At 40.2% G+C, this 18,892-nt stretch overlaps 1 protein-coding gene across 12 annotated transcripts in view; it reads right to left on the minus strand.

The window, feature by feature from the left end:
* plekha5 (pleckstrin homology domain containing, family A member 5) overlaps positions 1–17,372 on the minus strand; it is a 143,884-nt gene extending 126,512 nt beyond the window's left edge. For 11 of the 12 annotated variants that reach the window (XR_003674235.1, XM_028448918.1, XM_028448907.1 and 8 more), the window contains exons 1-3: positions 17,233–17,372; positions 17,035–17,111; positions 16,315–16,372 (exon numbers count right to left, since the gene is read on the minus strand). Coding sequence is in view for 11 of the 12 variants with exons in the window: in XM_028448918.1 (XP_028304719.1) it covers positions 16,315–16,372; positions 17,035–17,111; positions 17,233–17,324 (227 nt within the window). In the remaining variant the exon portion in view is untranslated. Of the gene's footprint in view, positions 1–15,403; positions 15,777–16,314; positions 16,373–17,034; positions 17,112–17,232 lie in introns of those variants that run through there. The other variant, XM_028448916.1, reaches the window with a different exon arrangement.
* Positions 17,373–18,892: the final 1,520 nt, after the last annotated feature.

Here is an 18,892-nt window from a genome sequence, read left to right on the forward strand (position 1 = left end):
ATATTTTAAAAGCAAGTTTGTCACTTTGCAAGGAGTGGTCCTGTTATGAAATGAGTTGATAGTTACAGATATTCCCTGACTTACAACATCTTACTTAAGAATGTGGGATTGTGGAAAAACAACATTTGTTTTATTTGTGTTGAACAAGTGTGAGCTAGCCCCCTTAATCCAGAGGAAATTATTAATGACACTATGTCATCCCCATCTTTGCTCCATTTAAATTTAGAGGGAAAAATTAAAGCTTCTATCTAACAACAGGAAACTTCTTTCACATTATTAAACACCTAGCAACAATATTAATTTGTGATGACACTTCAGTGACTATAACCCTATGAATGACAGAGGTTCTTTTTAACAGGGAGATATTCTCAATACTTCTCTATTATTGATGTCAAACACAAGAACATTCTATAGTAGATAAACGTAAGCTGTGTCTGGGCTCAAAGCCCCGATCTACTGCCAACAATGGTAATTCTTAACATGATGAAACATGACAACGCTAATGGTTAAAGGAAGCCCTAAGGTCACACATCCAAAGGCAATCAAGCCACTTTAATCATGCAACAGTGGCTGGATTTTAACTTTGAGACGTTTGAAAAGCTTGAAAAAACTGCATCAAGGTATGTCTGAAAATAATGTAGCCTGTCTCTAGTGAAGTTGCACGCTTTAAGGCCAGCTAACTAGCATGATAGCATGTCTGCGCAGTACACGGCAGATGAAACATAAAACGTCTAATGTAATAATAATAACAAAGTGATGTCTGTAAAGGATCTCAGCCATCACGTCACAAGGACTCTGGTTTCCCCGTTACGGCAGTTTTGCTTAAAGGCTGGGATACACTGTGCGATTTTTTCAATCGTTACACTCAGCTCCAGCTCAAACTGTGCAACTCAGGTGCAGAGCCCAAATGTGCACAGCTCACAATTCATGTTCTCACACTATACGGACCGACACACTGAGACAATCTGACTGCTCACACTGTACGTCCATATGCGACACGTCGGGGTCTTGTTTCCGGAAATGCAACGTACAAATTCGAAGAACTCTGAAGCGTCGCCATCAAAACAGATGAAGAACCCAGAAGTGGACAGACACTCACAAATCTCAGCAAAAAGAGCTTTAAAAAAGAAAAGACGGCGATTTGATGGACCAGGAGCTGGCTGGACAGACGTGGGCAGTAGAGCCCATCAATTTTACAGCTGTCCAACGGTGTTCGTACATGCGCATTCTGAGAGTTTAAGGTAAACCAGTCTGTGGCAACACACTCATTGTAATATAATTCATATTTAAGCAGAGATTTGAACCCTTCATTTTCCACAGTTTGGATTTCGATCATATCCTTTGCAAGATAAAAAGTAACTGCTTTGTTTACATCTTTCCAGAACTTACTTCTTTTATCATAAGGAGTTTCCTTGTGAAATGTCTGAGTCGGAGATGTTTGTTATGGGCGTGTGGCTGCCGCTCTTCTCACCTTTTGACTTTCGGAACCGGCCGCATTTTTCTAATGCCTGACAAGTATTAAGAGCTTTATGTCCAAGCCTGACACAGACATCCTTTCTGCTAACTACTAGGAACTTAAGGCATTTATAAATGTCAACAGATGAGTGCAACAGTACACACGGGGCACACAGCGCATGTTAACACAGGCACTGACGTGACCGAGCCCAAAAATCATTTCTAAATATCTGTTCGGGTCCTGTCAGGCTCAGGTTGGGTATCCATCCTCTACTGAGTGTGTGAAGAACATAAAAGCTCCTGATCATAAAGGTTGAACAGCAGCTTATTTTCTTACAGGCCAAATATAGTGCCTCTGTTTTCCATGGTTGCAGAAAATAGTGGGACCCCAAGATGGTGCTCAGACCAGGATGGAATAGTGAATCAGTTCTCTGTGGTTTTACTCAATGGTGGTGATGTAGCATTTTGTACAGGTGAGCTGTTTGAGAGTTTGACAGAGAGCTGGCCCTATCCCAATTGTTCCGGTTGGTGCAATAACTCTCCTCTGGGAGGTTTTTTTTCTCACAGTGAATCTTTTTTTCTCACGGAGTGTGTGTCTCTCCTGCTGATGAGAATGCACAACAAGCTGTCTGTTCTGGTTTCTGGAGTGAGTCACAGTCAAAGAAAAAGTGATTTCTGGCTTTTATCCTGAATGTAGAGAGAAAATGTACCTTGTAGCCCTATTCACTTTGTATAAGACTTTACATTTAAATGTACTTATGTACTGTTTTATCTGCTAAGCTATCTTCAGCTAAACATGTTAATCATACTGTGCAGTACAAAGTTAGTAGCTAATATATGTTTTGAATGATGGCACTAGGATAACAATCAGATTTTTCATTAAATAGTTATTAGTTTGGCCACTTCTCTACTATTCAGTGTTAATAGAGTGTTACATGTCATTGTTTAACACTGACCTGGAAGTTGCTTACATTTGAACCCTGATGGAAAGTGAGTTAACTATAAAAAAATGCTACAACAAGTCAGCATTGTCATCTATGGTGTATTATGAAATAATTAAATGATGTATTTCTAAAAACAAAACTAATGTGAAGAATTTGATAGCTGTGTTGATGTGAGAAATTAAAGCTTTCACTCAGGTGTTCCCACTACTTACAAAGGGGCTGACCACTGAGTGAATGCACAGTCCATCAGTTTGTTTTTACGATCTACTTTCACTTTTTTGTTTGGTACTTTGCTGGTTTTTGATTGTCGAGATAAATGAACGACTCCCGCCTCCTTTCCTCCTCCTCCCCTCGCCCTGACAGGGTCAGGCTCAAATGTACAGCACTTCCAATGAACGCTTATCTGAATTTGGAGGCTAAGCCAATACCTCAAGCTACTTACCGTGTGCCTCAAAACATTCCCTAAACTCAGATTGTGGTGCATGATCTTATTGAAAGAGCCATAGCGCGCTCGCACGCACGCACACATGGACACACATACACACCTCCTAGGTACAGGTTATGTGTTTGGTATGCCGCCCATCAATAGTAATAATTCTGTGGTTTATTGGTATATGCTGTAACAAAGACAATTACTAACATTAAAAGACAAAGAAAAAAAACTCACTGTGTATTTTTTTTCATTCTGCTGTGTAAACAATTTATCTAAGTAAAGAAAAAAAACTACACAAATATTTCTGCTCCCCAGCTACGTGACAGGAAGATTCAAAAACATACTTGAAGCTGATATCTGGAGTTTCTGTGAAATCTATGTTTATGTATGATTCTTTTGAAATGCGAAAAAATACCTAACTAGTCTTTTACTATGGTCTACTGCCTGTGGTCATTCATATACATTAATGTATATAGAGTAAGTCCCTCCTTCATCCTATAGACTCCTATACAAATTGAAACGAGCGCCGAGTGCACCCAGCCAATAGGCTTCGACTTCCTGTTTTTGAGACAGTCAATCAAAGTGAATGCAGAACTGTAGAGACATGGCTTCTGGTAGATTGGGAGAGGCAGTGAGAGAAAGTTGAAGCTGTTTAGGGCGGGACATCGAGACGTTTCACAGAAACCCCAGATATCAGCTTTAAGAAGAATAAAATGTATGGATGCACCGAATATTCGGTGGCCGAATATTGCAAAAAAAGCCACATTCGGCCTTCGGTTTAGTGAGTTAAAAGCAAGGCCGAATAGTAGCGTGTGATGCAATGACGCAATCAAACAACATGCAGTGATTTTGAGTCGGAAAAGTGTGTGCACTTCTGCAGAACTAGAGCAGCAGGACCAGGAGCAGCAGCTCCTCCTTTCCGCACACAAACACAGCCAGACTCTCTCCTTTCCGCTTACCGCTCTCTGTCGTCCGTCACCGCGTAAAAGTTGGAAACCATCCAATTCCACAACCAAGTCCGTTGTTAGCGCTGTGAGCCAGGAATCCGTAAACATCCCCATTGTTTCCTCCTTACACTACACCGGGTCTCGCTGCATAGGCTGGTGTAGCATTAGCACGGAGTGCTAACAGCTGATGGGTGTAAACAATGGGTCTGTGGCTCCAAGCAGTGACTCCCAACACGATCGGCAGCAGAAAAAGTAGTGCAGTTTGGGCGTCTAGTAGTGCAGTTTGTGTTTACATATATGGCAATAAAGTATAATATATATTCTATATTAAACCACAGTGTTGTTTTAGCTGTTAGATAGTTAGAGAGGGAGGAGCTCACATTCTAGGAGGCGTGTTAGGTGACGTCACCTGCCAACGTGGACAAAATCCAACTCGCCCATTTAAAGCTGACTTTGGTCAATAATTGAAACTCATGACCATAGGTAAGATTTGGAACGTAGATCAATCGGTAAAGAGAGCGAACCACAATGGGCTGGCTACTGCTGATGCTGCTCCAAAACACAATGAAGGAGCACATTCTCATCCTCCAGGTCCTGGTGAATTCACACAGTGCTGGGCTTGGCTGTGTGCTTTATTCATTGTAAAACCACCTGTGGTTTCCTCTTAGCGGTGCATACTGGATTGTGTTCAATGCACCACTTGTAAAAAGGATCCATGTATGCTTTTTGTTCCCCTTCCCTTTCAGCTGTAACTGCGACTGAACTACACTGACAGTCCAACACAAGCATCACCAAATGGAGGTTTGACGGCCCTGTCCGAACCCATGACCAATCTCTGATAAATTCACAAAAACATATCATTTTCACTGCTGCTCTAGTTAAGACAACAATAGCTTCACTCGGTTGAGCCAATCAAATCATTTGTTTACCCTGTGGGGCCAGCGCACCAGAGCAGAAAGGAAGGGATAGCGATGACAGCATGGCCTGCTCCAAAAGAAGGATTGATGTGGAAAACTGTTGTTTTAAAAATGACTGGACGTAGAAATGTATGTTCATTCTTATGGCAGGCAGCTACATAAAACATAAAAAAAACTTTCAGTAATGGGACAGTTTTGTGAAGTGTTGAGTGCTTGAATGCTGTTGCCAAGACATTGTTTGAGGAAAACTAAAAGATTAGTAATAAAGAAGAAAAAAAAAACCAATCAAATCCTAATATCAGCTTCAACAACAACCAGAAAGTCTGAAATAATAGCAGATGATGTTGTGGCACAGGTTGATAAAGCGATTCAGATCTTTGGCCATAGATGAGCTAACAGATGTTGCTGATGACTGGTGAATGTGAGGTTTTTTCACAAAGCTAAAAAGGCTGAGGTGAATGCCAATGACCTGCTACTGCACAACAATATGAGGAGGAGCCTGCGTAAAGGCAATGCACTGGGACGTTTCAGGTCTGTTAAAAAAGAAATAGCAGCTAAAGAGTCACAGAGTAGCACGGCTTTCTATTTTCCTGCAAGATGAGCACAGAATGGATATGGTTGGCTCTTTCCGATATTATCACATCACATCTTAATCAAGCTGCCCAGCCTGAACAATGCAGTTGCTGATTTGAGGACAACTGTTTCCAGATAAAACTAGACATTTTCAAAGAAGAACTCGAATGAGAGTGTTACTGCAGGAACAGATTAGGTTCAGGGTGAAAGCGATGATTCCCCCTATGTTGACTTCATAAACAAGCTGATTGAAAACATCAGTATAAGGTTGGACAGCTTTAGTCCTGGGCAGCAGCTCCTCCTCCTCCTCCTGCTAATCGAGATTCCTTTCCTCATCAGAGAGGTCAAAGGATCAATATCAGCTTACGTACCAAAGAAAGTGGAACCCCAGCGATACTATTACAAATTTAATGTACCTAGTTGTACATATGCCACATTATTTAGCTCTGGGTTTAACTGTATTCAGTCATACAGTCTTTTTCAAAAAGGTAAAGCCCATCTAAATGAACTGGTATCACTGGTTCCTGTCAAACATGCCACAGCAGGTGAAAATAAACTCTGTTCTTTCTGGCACTGCGTTAAGCAGCACTGAGGCCCCTCAGGGTTGTGTCACTTCACCCTCTTTATGAACATTGTAGACCATTGATCATGTCAGCAGAACCAGTATGTTGTGAGATTTACAAATGACACTAATACTTAGTTTTGCTTAAACCTAACACCAAGCTAAGCAGCCACAGATCTGGAGAACAGGTTCTTAAAGTGGTGTGATCTTCACTCACTGCAGATGAATACACAGACACACACAGTGTAGATGCTGGTGGTCCCCGAGGCCAGGTAGCCATACAAGGTCCTAACAGTGAGCAAGTGTGTGTGTGTGTGTGTGTGTGTGTGTGTACGAGTCCACCAGCGCATGCATTCCCTCTGTGGACTCAGAGTGTTTGGTGTGTGTAGGAACGTTATGTTAACTTTTAACAGAGCAACTATTGAGTCTGTGCATTACCAGCGAGTTCAGCAACTTAACCGTTAAATCCCAAAGTGAAATACTAAGTGTGACAAAAACGGCAGGAAACAAATCATTGGTAAGGAAGGCTGTATCTGTAACTCCTCAGAAACAACCCTCAGACTTACAGACAATATTGTATCTGATACACTCCATCTACTGCACTCAAAATATTTTCTACTTGACTAAGGAAGGAGGTACAGAGTTGGTTGCATGTGTGAAACTCAAGGATGGGGGGCCGAATCCGGCCCTTTAGAGCAGTGGTTCCCAAACTTTCTTGTCTTGTGTACCCCTTGAGCTTTTTTGTCATACCATGAGTACCCCCTCACTCATACGTGTTCATGACTTTCCAAAAGTAGAACGTAACACAACTGAATATTCAACGCAAGTTATTTTATTTCATCTTCTTAAATAGAACAATTAATATTCAGGCATTATCTTCTTATTTAACTCAAATTAGACATAAAATGATGTTGCCTTCAAGGCAATAAAAATGATAAATATAAGAAATAATATTATAGTAAATGCATTATTAATACTAATATATTATGATTATATTGATAAATAATAGTTGAAATTAGAAAAAAATAAAAAATAATAAATAATATAAACAAATAAATACAAAACAAATTTATGACATTTACCACAAAATGAGCTTCTTTGAATATGTCCCCTTTAAACAGGCATTTAAACTTTAAAAACAAGTCATTGCGCACACGTACCATTTTATTGACAGACTTGAAAAATGAATGAGAATATTTTTTGTATTATCTTGAAAATAAATTCCAAATTTTTCCACGTACCCCCTGCAATGTGCTCACGTACCCCTAGGGGTATGCGCACCCCTGGTTGGGAAACACTGCTTTAGAGCACCCAATTTGGAGGAAACAAATACCAAGTAATTCAGTTGTAGATATCTCAGCCCTTCTAAGTTCACATATTCAATTATGCACTTTTTACCTGATCCTTGGATGTTTTTTTGATTTATTTTTTTTTAAGTTTGGACGCTTTAGAGGAATGTGCTGATTGTGTTGTGTGAGTAGTAGACCTCTCTGCCCAACACACGGGAGACAAATATACACACTTTAACTTTAACAAACGCCTGGCTTCTGGAGGCAAAACAAAGACAATCATGTGTCAATCACATCAATTTAACATTTGTACCAAGCTCTGTGTTCCTGAACCTGCCATAACCAGAGCAAACAATCACAGCAGCACAATGGAAAAGATGATGCAGAGGTTTCACATCCTCTTCTCAACCCAGCACATGTTGGCTGATAAAGAGGGAAACTCACTGTGTCAACATCTCTAACATGTCTTCATAACTAAATATTCTGTATGAGATTAGAACCTACCAGCATCCACAGTGTGTCCTCAATAGTGATTAGTAGTTATGCTATCACACACTTTAGAATTTAGCAATTTAGAAAAAAGCAAAAAAGGAAAATAACAATATGAGTGCTTGAACATTTCTAAGGGCATGGTAAGAAATACAGATGTGAAACCTAGCTGTTACAGCAACAACAACAAAAACATCCACATGTTGAGCAGCAATTAGATTTAGGCAAACATGGATCTTTTTAGAGTGAAGTTCAGGGGCCTCGTGCCCTTTTCCACGACAAAATCCTGATGTATCCAAATGGAACTGTGTGGAAATGTCACGGCAAGTCCTGAGGTGGCGTACACATGTTTTTACAGCTATTGATGCTTTTGGCGACACTCCTTGGTGACTCAGCAGGGAGGAGTCGAGGGAGGCTGCAGGGTTTCAGCACGGGATTGGTAAGAGGACTTTACTTATAGTGCTTTAGTCTCAAAGCGTTTTACACTGCGAGTCACATTTACCTGTTAGACATTCACACAGCCTGTTTTACGCCCACATACTGGAGGACAGTGTGAAAAACACTAGGTCTACATATTTGTGGGCCTTCATTAGAGAACGTCTCCTGTTCACTCCCTGCCTGCTATCAGTGTTCATTTTATCGACCAAAAACTTTCCTCATAGTTTATCAACAGCATTATCTTAAGTGACAATAACTAGACTATGAGTAATTAAAAAGGAGAAAAATACATGTGAACGAAAACTACATCAAGTTATCAACATATAATGATATTTTTGTTAAGTAATAAAAACCAAACTATAATTCCGTCACATGGGTCGAAATCCAATCAGAACTCGTGATCATGTGGCCTTATACATTGATCACGTCAAAGCTGTATGTGTGTATTTACAAACATTAATACCACCCAATATCAGGTTGATCAATGGTAACTGAATCTTTAAATACAATTCATAACGTCTTATACTTTGTATTTTAGTCGACCATATCGGCAATATTTGACCACTTCTTAACACACCCACACACACAGAAATACAGGCCACCAATATTTGTAAGTTTATATTAAAGCTGCAGACAGCATGTAGAATCGTGAGACTGGAATGGAAACAACCACACTCCCCTCCCTGTTTCGGATCAACCAGCATCCTCGTGAACACGCACAACTGTGAAGCTATTTGCAGTGATTTTGTCACTAAATATGCTGACTTTCCAACTCCTCTAAGCTTTTCTCAAAAGTGAATAGCGACAGGTCGGAGCAGAGAGGAGACCCACACCACTCCGTGTCCAGACAGAAAATTAATTGCACGTGTTCTTTCCACCGTTGATATGCTCATTCAAGGTTTACATGTGATTTATTCCATCTGTTATAACTCTCCCTCTGACACCAATTCATGGCATGGACTCCGCGCAGTCACAGACGTCCGCTTGGGTCCACGTGGATTCCGTTCTGCCCCAGTATGTTTGGGCCTTTAGACTGTTGCTTCTCCATGTCGGTTTTCCTTTTTTGGCTTTTTTTTCCCCGTGTGCCGCTTAATGACGCGATGGAGATTTTTTTTCTGCCAAAACGCCTGCCATTGCACCTTAAGTACCGATAGGACGTGAACACGCATTGACTTTTGTCAAGTAGCCATAAGTAACACCCAAAACAGCTCATTGGTTCATACAAAGCCAAGAGAAAGAGCAGAGGTCCCGTGTCCTCTCAGAACACTTTGAATTACAAATACTGTAGCTGAAAGGTTATTGTTATTTTTGACCAAATAGCTTTAATTCAAGCATCTTCCCTGTGTATGGAATCATCTCTGTCATGCATGTTGCCATAAGTCTAACTATTTAAAAATCTATTCATTCCTGTGTTACTGATGGTATGGGCTGCAGTTCTCTGATCACTTCAAGGGGAATCTCAAAGTCGGTCACATGTGCTCAATTTTACACTGGAAATGTGTGTTGATTCATTCGTAAACCCAGATTCATACATCTGAGTTTGTATGCGTATGCCTTCTGGATGTAGGTGTACGCCGGTTTCCACGCCATTTTCCATGAAGTCTTTGTACATGAGAGCCCAGGCATTTCTCCCAGTGCCCTGTTTCATGAGTCACAAGCGCAAAGTAGTGAGAACTCAAAGAATGTTGGAAACACAAACAGCCACATGGCAAATATAGTTCTGGGGAGATAACAACCACAAATGTATACATTCCGGGACATTTTGGTGGAAAATGGCTGGTAAAGCATTTGTAGCCGTCATTGGTATTAATCTACAATGTGTAAAAGAAGCTGATATTACCCAAGAAAGGCAGAAAGATGACAGACAAAATGTTAGTCCTATTGGTGTGTAATTGATAAAAACACTAACTGTGCCTTTAACAGTGGTTAGTAGGGAGACATTTATCAGAAGCTGCTCTCCCATCAAGATTTATGAAATCAATTCTTCTCCTTTTTTATTGGTGGTTTGAATAGGAACAAGTAAAAACAAACTCTTCTTCCTTATAGACAAGTCCTATTCAGCACAATCTGGGGAAAAACCCAGTGTGTTTCCCAATCAGTTTGGTTTGTAAAATGCATTTTTGCCATGTAATATCAAAAGAAGTGTCATTACAAGCAAAGTCGAGGAATATGTATAGTTTTTACCATTCACAATTACATAATGCTCCTATTGTCAGGAAGTCTTGTTTATCCTCCTCGTATTTCAGGGTCACATGGGCCATTCCGGCAGTGGAGCAAAGTGATGAGCACAAAAACATGGGACTTCTATGTCCCTGGATGCTACAACTAAAAGCCCTCCATGTTCGACTCCGAGATGCTAAGTGTGACTTGTGTCCCTGGACATTCCCATAGCAGCAGTGTGACAGCAGAACAACATGGGCAACAGAGGCCACGGCTCGACAAATGAACTCCTAGAGAACAGGCCAGGGAAGCATTTCAGAGAGGAATTTGAGGGATCTCAATAAGTAGTGACAATGTAGTGCTATTGACAGGAAATGTGAAACCATGGGGTATTCAGTGGTCAATGGTTGTCATTGTGACTGAGAAAGTGAATATGGCAGCATGAATCCTTCTGCTGCAGACAAGTCTAGGTCAACCAGTACCAAAAAACAGCAACACACACACACCCACACAGACAGACAAAAATCTTAGAGAAACCAAGTGTTTTCTGTTGTAGAATCAGAGTTTTATCCATCAACAGTCCAGAAGTATGCCAATGATTTCTATAGTGAGGTCGTTCTGATAGTATTGCTCCCCATTACTGACGATACACAGAATAATCTTGAGTCTTACGATTATAAAAATGAATAAGTTTTGGAATCTGGGCTACGTACTTAGTGATACAATAGTAATCAGTTAGCTGTTAGGCGTTTAATAAGCCTGCAGTGTTCTCTGTCAAGGGCACTGAATCAGTCAAAGTGGCTTTTTATTTACTCAAGGTGTAACTGTATATCCACCTTGCTTTTTGACAGATATAGATACTTTACTTTTTCAGCACATGGCAGTGTTGTCCCAATTGCCCAGCTGGATCTAAATAATTCTACTAATACAGCTATACAGTAGCTTTTTTGCTAACATGCATTTAACCAATTACAAACCTCGCTGCAGCTTGTGTTCTGGTTTTTACAGCACAAAGCAAAGTGCTCCCATGCCCAAAACAAAGATTGGCAGCTACAATCACCCTGCAGGAGGATGTAGAAAGCATTTAATTATGTTCAAGCATCAGCTGAAGGGAAGTCTCTTGGGGACAGTATAGAAATGCAATGTGGTGCTACCAAGCTACAGCACCTCCTGCTCAGACACCACATTGTCTGACCATCCAACTAAATATAAACAAATGATGATCAGCAAGAACTCAAGCTCGTTTCTTGCTTTGGTTAGTTTAACATGATTATTTTTTACAATAACGTTAGCTAGAGACAGTTCCAAACTGTGCAGGGTCAGGCTACATTTATATATTTATGATTTAAGAGACAATTTCAAAACATTTTGTGCTTTAAACTTTAAATAAAAAGTGAAACATTCCAACAAATATTCTTGAATAGGTCACTTTATTGTTCATTATGAGCATTATAACAAATAAATATTTCGTTATATGAAAATATCTGGAATTTACTTTCACATTTACCGCATATAAACTCTATACTGTTCAGCCATCTTGGGCATGACGTCAGAGGATGGATACTAGTATTACTCAATAGCATTCCAGCGCTTTGTTGACAGTGTGTGGAGGTGTCCATTTCCCCCGTTGCAAAGGAACTGGCGATGCCTGACCCCCCCCACTTGCTCACCAACTGTCCATGCCCAAGTGAGCGCCACAGTGTTCTCACTCATATAAACATTGGAGCTTTTGAACTTTTTCCTGATTAAGCAGCTTGATCTCTGCGAATCAGGCTCAGATTGACTTGAGACTTTCAACATGGCTGCTGCTTGGTTCAAAGGTGTGCAACGTCCGATTTAGGGTTAATTAATTATTTCATAAAATTGTCCACCGCCACCGGAGCGGAGCCACGAGAGTCACGTGTGCGCCAGAGCCAATAGCTGCACGCCGTAGCCACGTGCACGACACAGCCAATCACTGGAGAGTAGGGATGTAACGATTCACTCAACTCCCGATACGATTCGATTCACGATACTGGGTTCACGATACGATTCTCTTACGATTTATTTTACAAAATGGGACTGTAGACAAATTTTTTTTTTGGGAAAAAAACTAGAAAATACTGTACTATTTTCCTTTTATTTTTCATTGTCAAAAGAATTCCTTGATAAAATATTCAAAACAATGCAATTTAACTAAAAATAAATCTTGAATGAAATAGATAAAGGAATAATACAAATGAAAATGAAGCCTATTAATTTAAATTCTGGTTCTATAATAAACAATGCAAAACTGCATAATAGTTATTTTTCTTTTTAAAAGTGCAACTGAAAATGTATTTTGTGCCTTAACAATTGGACTTTAAAAAAAAAATAAAAAACCGTGATTGCAATGATTTACGTCATATTTGTTTGGACCAGCAGAGGGCGCTGGTAATACAGTGATCGGTTGGCATGCAGATATCTTGCAGTGAAGAAGAGAAGCTATGCTAGCAGACAGAGCTAATGGAAAAACATGACTTTTACAGATATTCAAGTAATATTACAGATATTCTTTCGGTGCTAAAGGGGTAATGAATCATTTATTAACATATTTAAGATTAGAAGGCAGCCAGAAAGAAAGTAGTAGCAGACTCCGCCCGCCGCCTACACTTGTGGATAGCGCCCTCTGCTGGTTAAACAAAGTACTGCGATTCAATTTTCAGAAAATCGATATCAACCGTGATACCTATGAATCGATTTTTAACTGCCTTATGATTAATCGTTACATCTCTACTGGAGAGCCCACACCCACCTCTTGGTTTTGAGCGTAGCACTGATCCGCTATGTGTGTGTTTGTCTCGCGAGCTAGAGCGCCGTCTTTTTTACAGTGTATGATCTGGAGGAGTAGAACGTGGAATTGGTGACTTTTCTGCTTGAAAGGTAATTACTGCTGCTTGATTTGCATTATGTTTGATTTGTAATTGTTACACTAGAACTATGTGGGGCATGTGTTGTTCATGTGTGCGCACCAGCCTCCGTGTGGGCGGTTGTAACACCGTGTTGTTGCTGCTGCTGCTGAGGTGTGTGCACATTGAGAGAGAGAAGCGCTAACGTTAGCTTGTTAGCTCCTCTGAAGGAGGGACTTTGGAAAGTTTGGAGGCAGGGCAAGAGAGCAGCGGGGAGGGAGGGGGAGAGAGGGATCTGAGAGTTGCGGACTGCACCTTTAAGTACATATACTACTTTTTTTATTTTCATTCAAGTACGAGAGCACTTTTACTTTTATCAAAGTATTTTTTTCCATTCAAGTAGCGGTATCTATACTTGTACTTGAGTACTGAAGACAAGTACTTTTGCCACCTCTGGCGTCCCCTGACATTCAGCTGCTACATTCTCCGTAGCCACGCTCTATAGAGCAGTTTTATATAGAGCCCAGCAGTGATAACATCATTAATCCTGCTGGACTGTTCCAGTTTCTCCACTCAGTTCTGCATGTAGCTTATAGGTTTGTTTACAGTGACGCAGCTGTTGGAGATCAGCTGTTTGTCCCGTTAGCTTAGACTAACAGCTGGTTTGTTTGTCTCAAACGTGAAACCAATGAGGTCTAAGTACAAACAGCCGGTTAAGTGAAACTACAAATGGCTCATTATAAATCACTTATTATCAGTTTGCACTTCTTGAAGTGTGCACACTGCTGGCCATGTTTTTATGGTCGTTTACAGACACAGAGCTGTATTTTTGAATGCATAGAAGGATGCCTGTCTATCCTGTGACGTCACACACAAAATGGCAGATCGCAGGCAAAAAAACTGTGGATTTCAAAAAAGGCTCGCTTTGCTGTAATTAACAAAACTAATCACGAAACATTACTGCTTTATTACCGTTCAACAAAATATATACATTTGTTAAAGTGTTTCACTTCCCCTTTAAATGCCTCCTCCAATAAAACATCTAATAAAATCTAGCCGTGTGTGAAAAATGTACCAGTCACAAGGGTTTAAAACTGATCATACCTGAAGCACTGGAAGCATGCAAGCAGAATCGATTCACATGTTCTCATCATTCAGCACAGGTGTGGCTTTATGTTATTCAGCATAGTGGGAAAAACTGCAGCTATTATTCATTGTGTGTTAAAACTCTTGCTTTAGTGTTAGTATCACACAAACAATTAATATCTAATAATTTGTACTTGTTGGTGTGTGTGTGTGTGTGTGTGTGTGTGTGTGTGTGTGTGTGCATGCGTGCATCTTACACCTTAACTTGGTGATTTCCTACAGAGCCCATAACATGAGATGGTAAAAAGAAAAATAATAATAATTGTGGCCACTCAATACTGTTGTCAACTCTATGTGTTTTTATTGTATCTTAAAATGTACATATTGAAAACTATTGAAAATGTCGTGAGACGGTTTCTATAACTACCGTGGAGTGGTTAAACTCATTTTCTTTCTTGAAGCATTCTTTTTTAAATCATTGTTTCATCACATTACACAGAATACAAACAAATACAAATGAACACGCAAAAACATGTAACTTCCTGTTTACAGCTGCAAAAAGTCCCATTTTAAGTTCCCCATATTATTAATAAGTTTTTAGTGGCTACAATTGTTTTATTTTTATTTTATTTATTTTTTTTTGGGGGGGGGGGGTCTCTGTAATTTCACCCCTGATTCACAGGTGGATAAAATAGTGTTTCTATAGCAGCAACTTCAAAAGCAGCCAAGTCACCAGATGAAGCAAATGTTTCAGCATTTATCTTTCATTTAAACACGTTGGTCCATGTCTCTGTGCAGGCATGTGCTCAGATTAATTCTATTCACCCACACTGAATGTCACACTTTTCATCATGTGGAGCCCACTGAGTTCTCTAGTGTATGAAATACACATACATGTTGTTTACTTAATTTTATTTTAAATATCAGTTTGCTGTATTTTTTTTGCTGTTTATTTTTTCTGTGTATTTTATGTACTTACTTTTATTTTGTAAATGTTTGTTTATATGTGTATATTTACATATATCTATGGGTATGTGGGTGTCTATAAACCTATACAGTAAATGCGTACGTTCTAATTTTGTGTAACCTTTGTTTTTAATTTCATGTGTGTCCAATATCTATTGATCTGCTTGACTATTTGTTTCACAATATTGCTGTTATTATTCCCACTATTACTATCATTGCTTGCTTCTGTTATTGACTTTTTTTGGTTTATCCTGTTGTTTTTTTTTTTATTTTTTTATTTTTTTTATTTTAATTGAGTGCAAAAAAAATTAGCAATAAAAAGACTTTGGAAAAAAAGAAATACACATAAATTATACAAATAGATTGCCTTGCCTTGTGTAAGCCCCAAATGGGTACAAAACTTCAGTGTCAGTGTGCTCATTAGGAGCCAATTGGGATTTAGCATCGTGTTTAGTGACATGATGTAGGAATTTAGATCAACATATTAAAAAAATTATAATAAACTGAACTTCTAGCAATGCACAGGGCTCAAAGAATTTACATGACATCAGCAGCGAGCATCTATCCAGGAGCATTATTGTGTGCAGTGCACCTTGGGTCTCTTCATTTCCTGCACCACCTGTCTGCATATGTCCTGTCTGTCTGCACATCTATAGGGAGGATAGAAAGTCCATGTTTTTGCATGTGACCGCTCCATGGCTATGAATCCAGTAGCATGTGTGTGCTGTGCAGGCAGACTGGGAAGCTGCAGTTGTATGAGCTATTTGTAGAGCTGAGTTATGTGTCAGCTGTTGCTCTGGAGACGATGCAGACTGAATGCAACAATATATATAATGTGTGTGTGGGTAGAATATATCAGTTCAAAACCACATTTGAGAGAGAAAGAGCAAAACCATGTTTGTGTGCGAGACTGAGAGCTGCAGGGCATGTTCTGTTGTCTAACAGGTCTGAGAATATATGCATGTGCAGCTGGGGAGGACACACACACACACACACACACACACACACACAACAAGTCGAGCCTGTTGGGCGCAGTAAAGCCTCCTTTGAGTCATAGCGTCCTGCTGACAGCACTGACTATAGATCCTGAGCCACACCATCCACACCACTGCATCGTGGACCAGTACCCACACACACGCACCTAACACGGCGTGCATGCGCACACAAGCAGCTCCATCAGTCACTCACTTGATGAAGCAGCGCGCTCCCTCGAACGTGTATCCTTCCTCCCATCCTGTGGGTAAATCTGTGGGAGGGGGCACACAAGACAGTGGGAACATGAGCAGCTGTGCACATAGTAACGGAGCTATTACACATACACACGCGCGCGCACGTACGCACAACTGCATAGCAATGCAGTGTCTGGACCACAAACGGCTCATTGGGCCTGTGTCTGTGTCTGTAAACACGCCGCCCTCTGCTTTAGGGATTTTGCAGGATTACTCAATCTGGTCTCAGGCTCATCTGCATGCAGTGACTGGCCCCGTCCCTGCGTCAGGGGCTTGTTTTGGATCGCCGTGCGTGGCGGGGCTGACGTGACGCGCCTGGAAAATCGTGTGTAGAGATTTCCCTGTGGGGGGGGGTCGGCTTTAAAATCTGCTCACGCCTACGTGAAAGAACTTTAAAAAAGTGTGTCGCAAAGTGTCCAGGTGGAGGGGGCCGAGGGAGGAGGGGGCGCTGTCCGTAAGGCTCCGCCGGATGAGCTCGATCCACGCGAGGCGAGGAGGAGGAGGAGGCAGGGGCTGTGCTGCAGAGGAGAACCAGCAGAACACAACCGAGCTCAGCGTCTCACCAGCAACTTGTCGCCCATTCTGTCTCCTCAGAGATCACGAGGGAAAGGACACAAAAACGCGAATGCATAGGAAGCAACAACAACCATGTCAATGTCCGTCCACACACGCTCATTACCTGGAGTTTTTCTGTGTCCAGTAACTGCAGCCTCTCCAGTAACAGGATGTAACCAGGTTGTACTCTTTGCTTCTTCGCTGTTGGTGGAAAAAACGGGGTAAAGGTGAATAGAGAAGCCGAAAAGGACAAACAAGGAAGAATGCGTCGCAGAACCAAGCAGTACGTATCCGTTAACCCGCGTGTCCGCGTGATATTTACTTGATGAAGAATATGCGTCCATCCTGAGACACCGCGTAAGTCCAAGAAGAGGGAAGGCAGGAGAGCCAGTCCGGCTGAGGATCCGCCGCCATGTCTGAGCTCTGGGTTGTTACACACAGGCTGGAGTGCGCGGCACCGCACCAAGCGCGCATGCACAGGGCTGCTCTGTGCACGCGCTTAGAACGCTGGCGGAGACGCGCATCAATGGGAAGACATAGCAGCAGTTATTGCGTCCTGAGCACAGACGCACTTCTGTCTGTCTGGATGAATGGATGAGTGAGTGAAGGTCTAAAAGTTTATCAAAATAAATACTTGTTTTAAAAAAACGTCACATATATATATTATATATATATATATAATGTAGGTGCAAGATATGTTTGTATGGGTATTTGTGTGTGTGTGTGTGTATATATATATATATATATATATATATATAGATATATATATATATATATATATATTAAAACGAAGTATAATTCACACTATTCCTTTTTCGAACTTGTGTATGATTTGCTGGTTTTTAAAACTGAATATTATTATTTTATACATGCTCGATATAATGTTATTTCATAAAGTGGTTATTTTGGTTTTGGTTTAATTTAACCCTCACTTAATCAAATTGCATGAATAAAACAAAGAAGAGTTGTTTCTTTTCTTAAAAAAGTAAGCTTCTTCTTCTTCTTTTTAACTCCTGAACTACTGTACATTTACATTTATGTAGAATAGGTGCAATATATATTTGTATGGATATTTTTGTGTGTATATATAGTATTAAAAAATAAGTGTGTACTGAATTCGCACTAGACCAGGGGTCTGCAACCTGCGGCTCTGGAGCCTCATGTGGCTCTTTGACTGTTTTGCAATGGCTCCCTGTAGCTTTAAAAAAATAAAATAAAATAATGAATTATTTCTTACAGAGGGTATCGATGATTAATGACATTAAATTCAAATAAAATTATGATAAAACAATTGGTTAACATAATAATAAATCACATTGTGCAATAACTCTGCCACCTTCCAACTTCAACTCCTGCAACCTCTACACACCATCAATTTTTCTTGTATTTGTGGCTAATCTCAAGTTTTAAATCCCTGGTAAGAAAACTAAACTAACAAAAACACTATTCTAGAAGAAAATAGAGATTTTATTTGTGTGGGCAAAGATGTATTTAATTGCCAACATGCTGGGCCGGCTTGATATGCATGCTTGATATGTTGCAAGAAATGAGCAATTAGCATGTGACATCACATGATCATATGTTATCAAATTCAAGATATTTTTGTAGCCCTTCAAATCCATAACTCGTTAAGTTATTCGATACTATTTTAACTGTATATAATTTTATACACTGTATTGTCTTCATTGAGAAGATTTTTTTTTTTGGCTCCGGAAGGACTTTAATCCAGGCGAGATTAGGCAAAATGGCTCCTTTGAGAGTAAAGGTTGCAGACTCCTGCACTAGACCGACCCTATCATGTACCAACCCGCTCTTGTACCCACGTGACCCACCGACAATCTCATTTTAACAGAAGGGGGCAGCATCTATGTTTTGTGAATAAGGAAAGTTATAATGCGTTTGATTCATGCATCATTAATGATTACTTAAAATTAAGTGTCATAAAGCAATAAAAACTGATATTTGCCATTTCTAACAACATA

The sequence above is a fragment of the Gouania willdenowi genome, chromosome 6 (assembly GCF_900634775.1).
Source record: "Gouania willdenowi chromosome 6, fGouWil2.1, whole genome shotgun sequence".
Classification (NCBI taxonomy): domain Eukaryota; kingdom Metazoa; phylum Chordata; class Actinopteri; order Blenniiformes; family Gobiesocidae; genus Gouania; species Gouania willdenowi.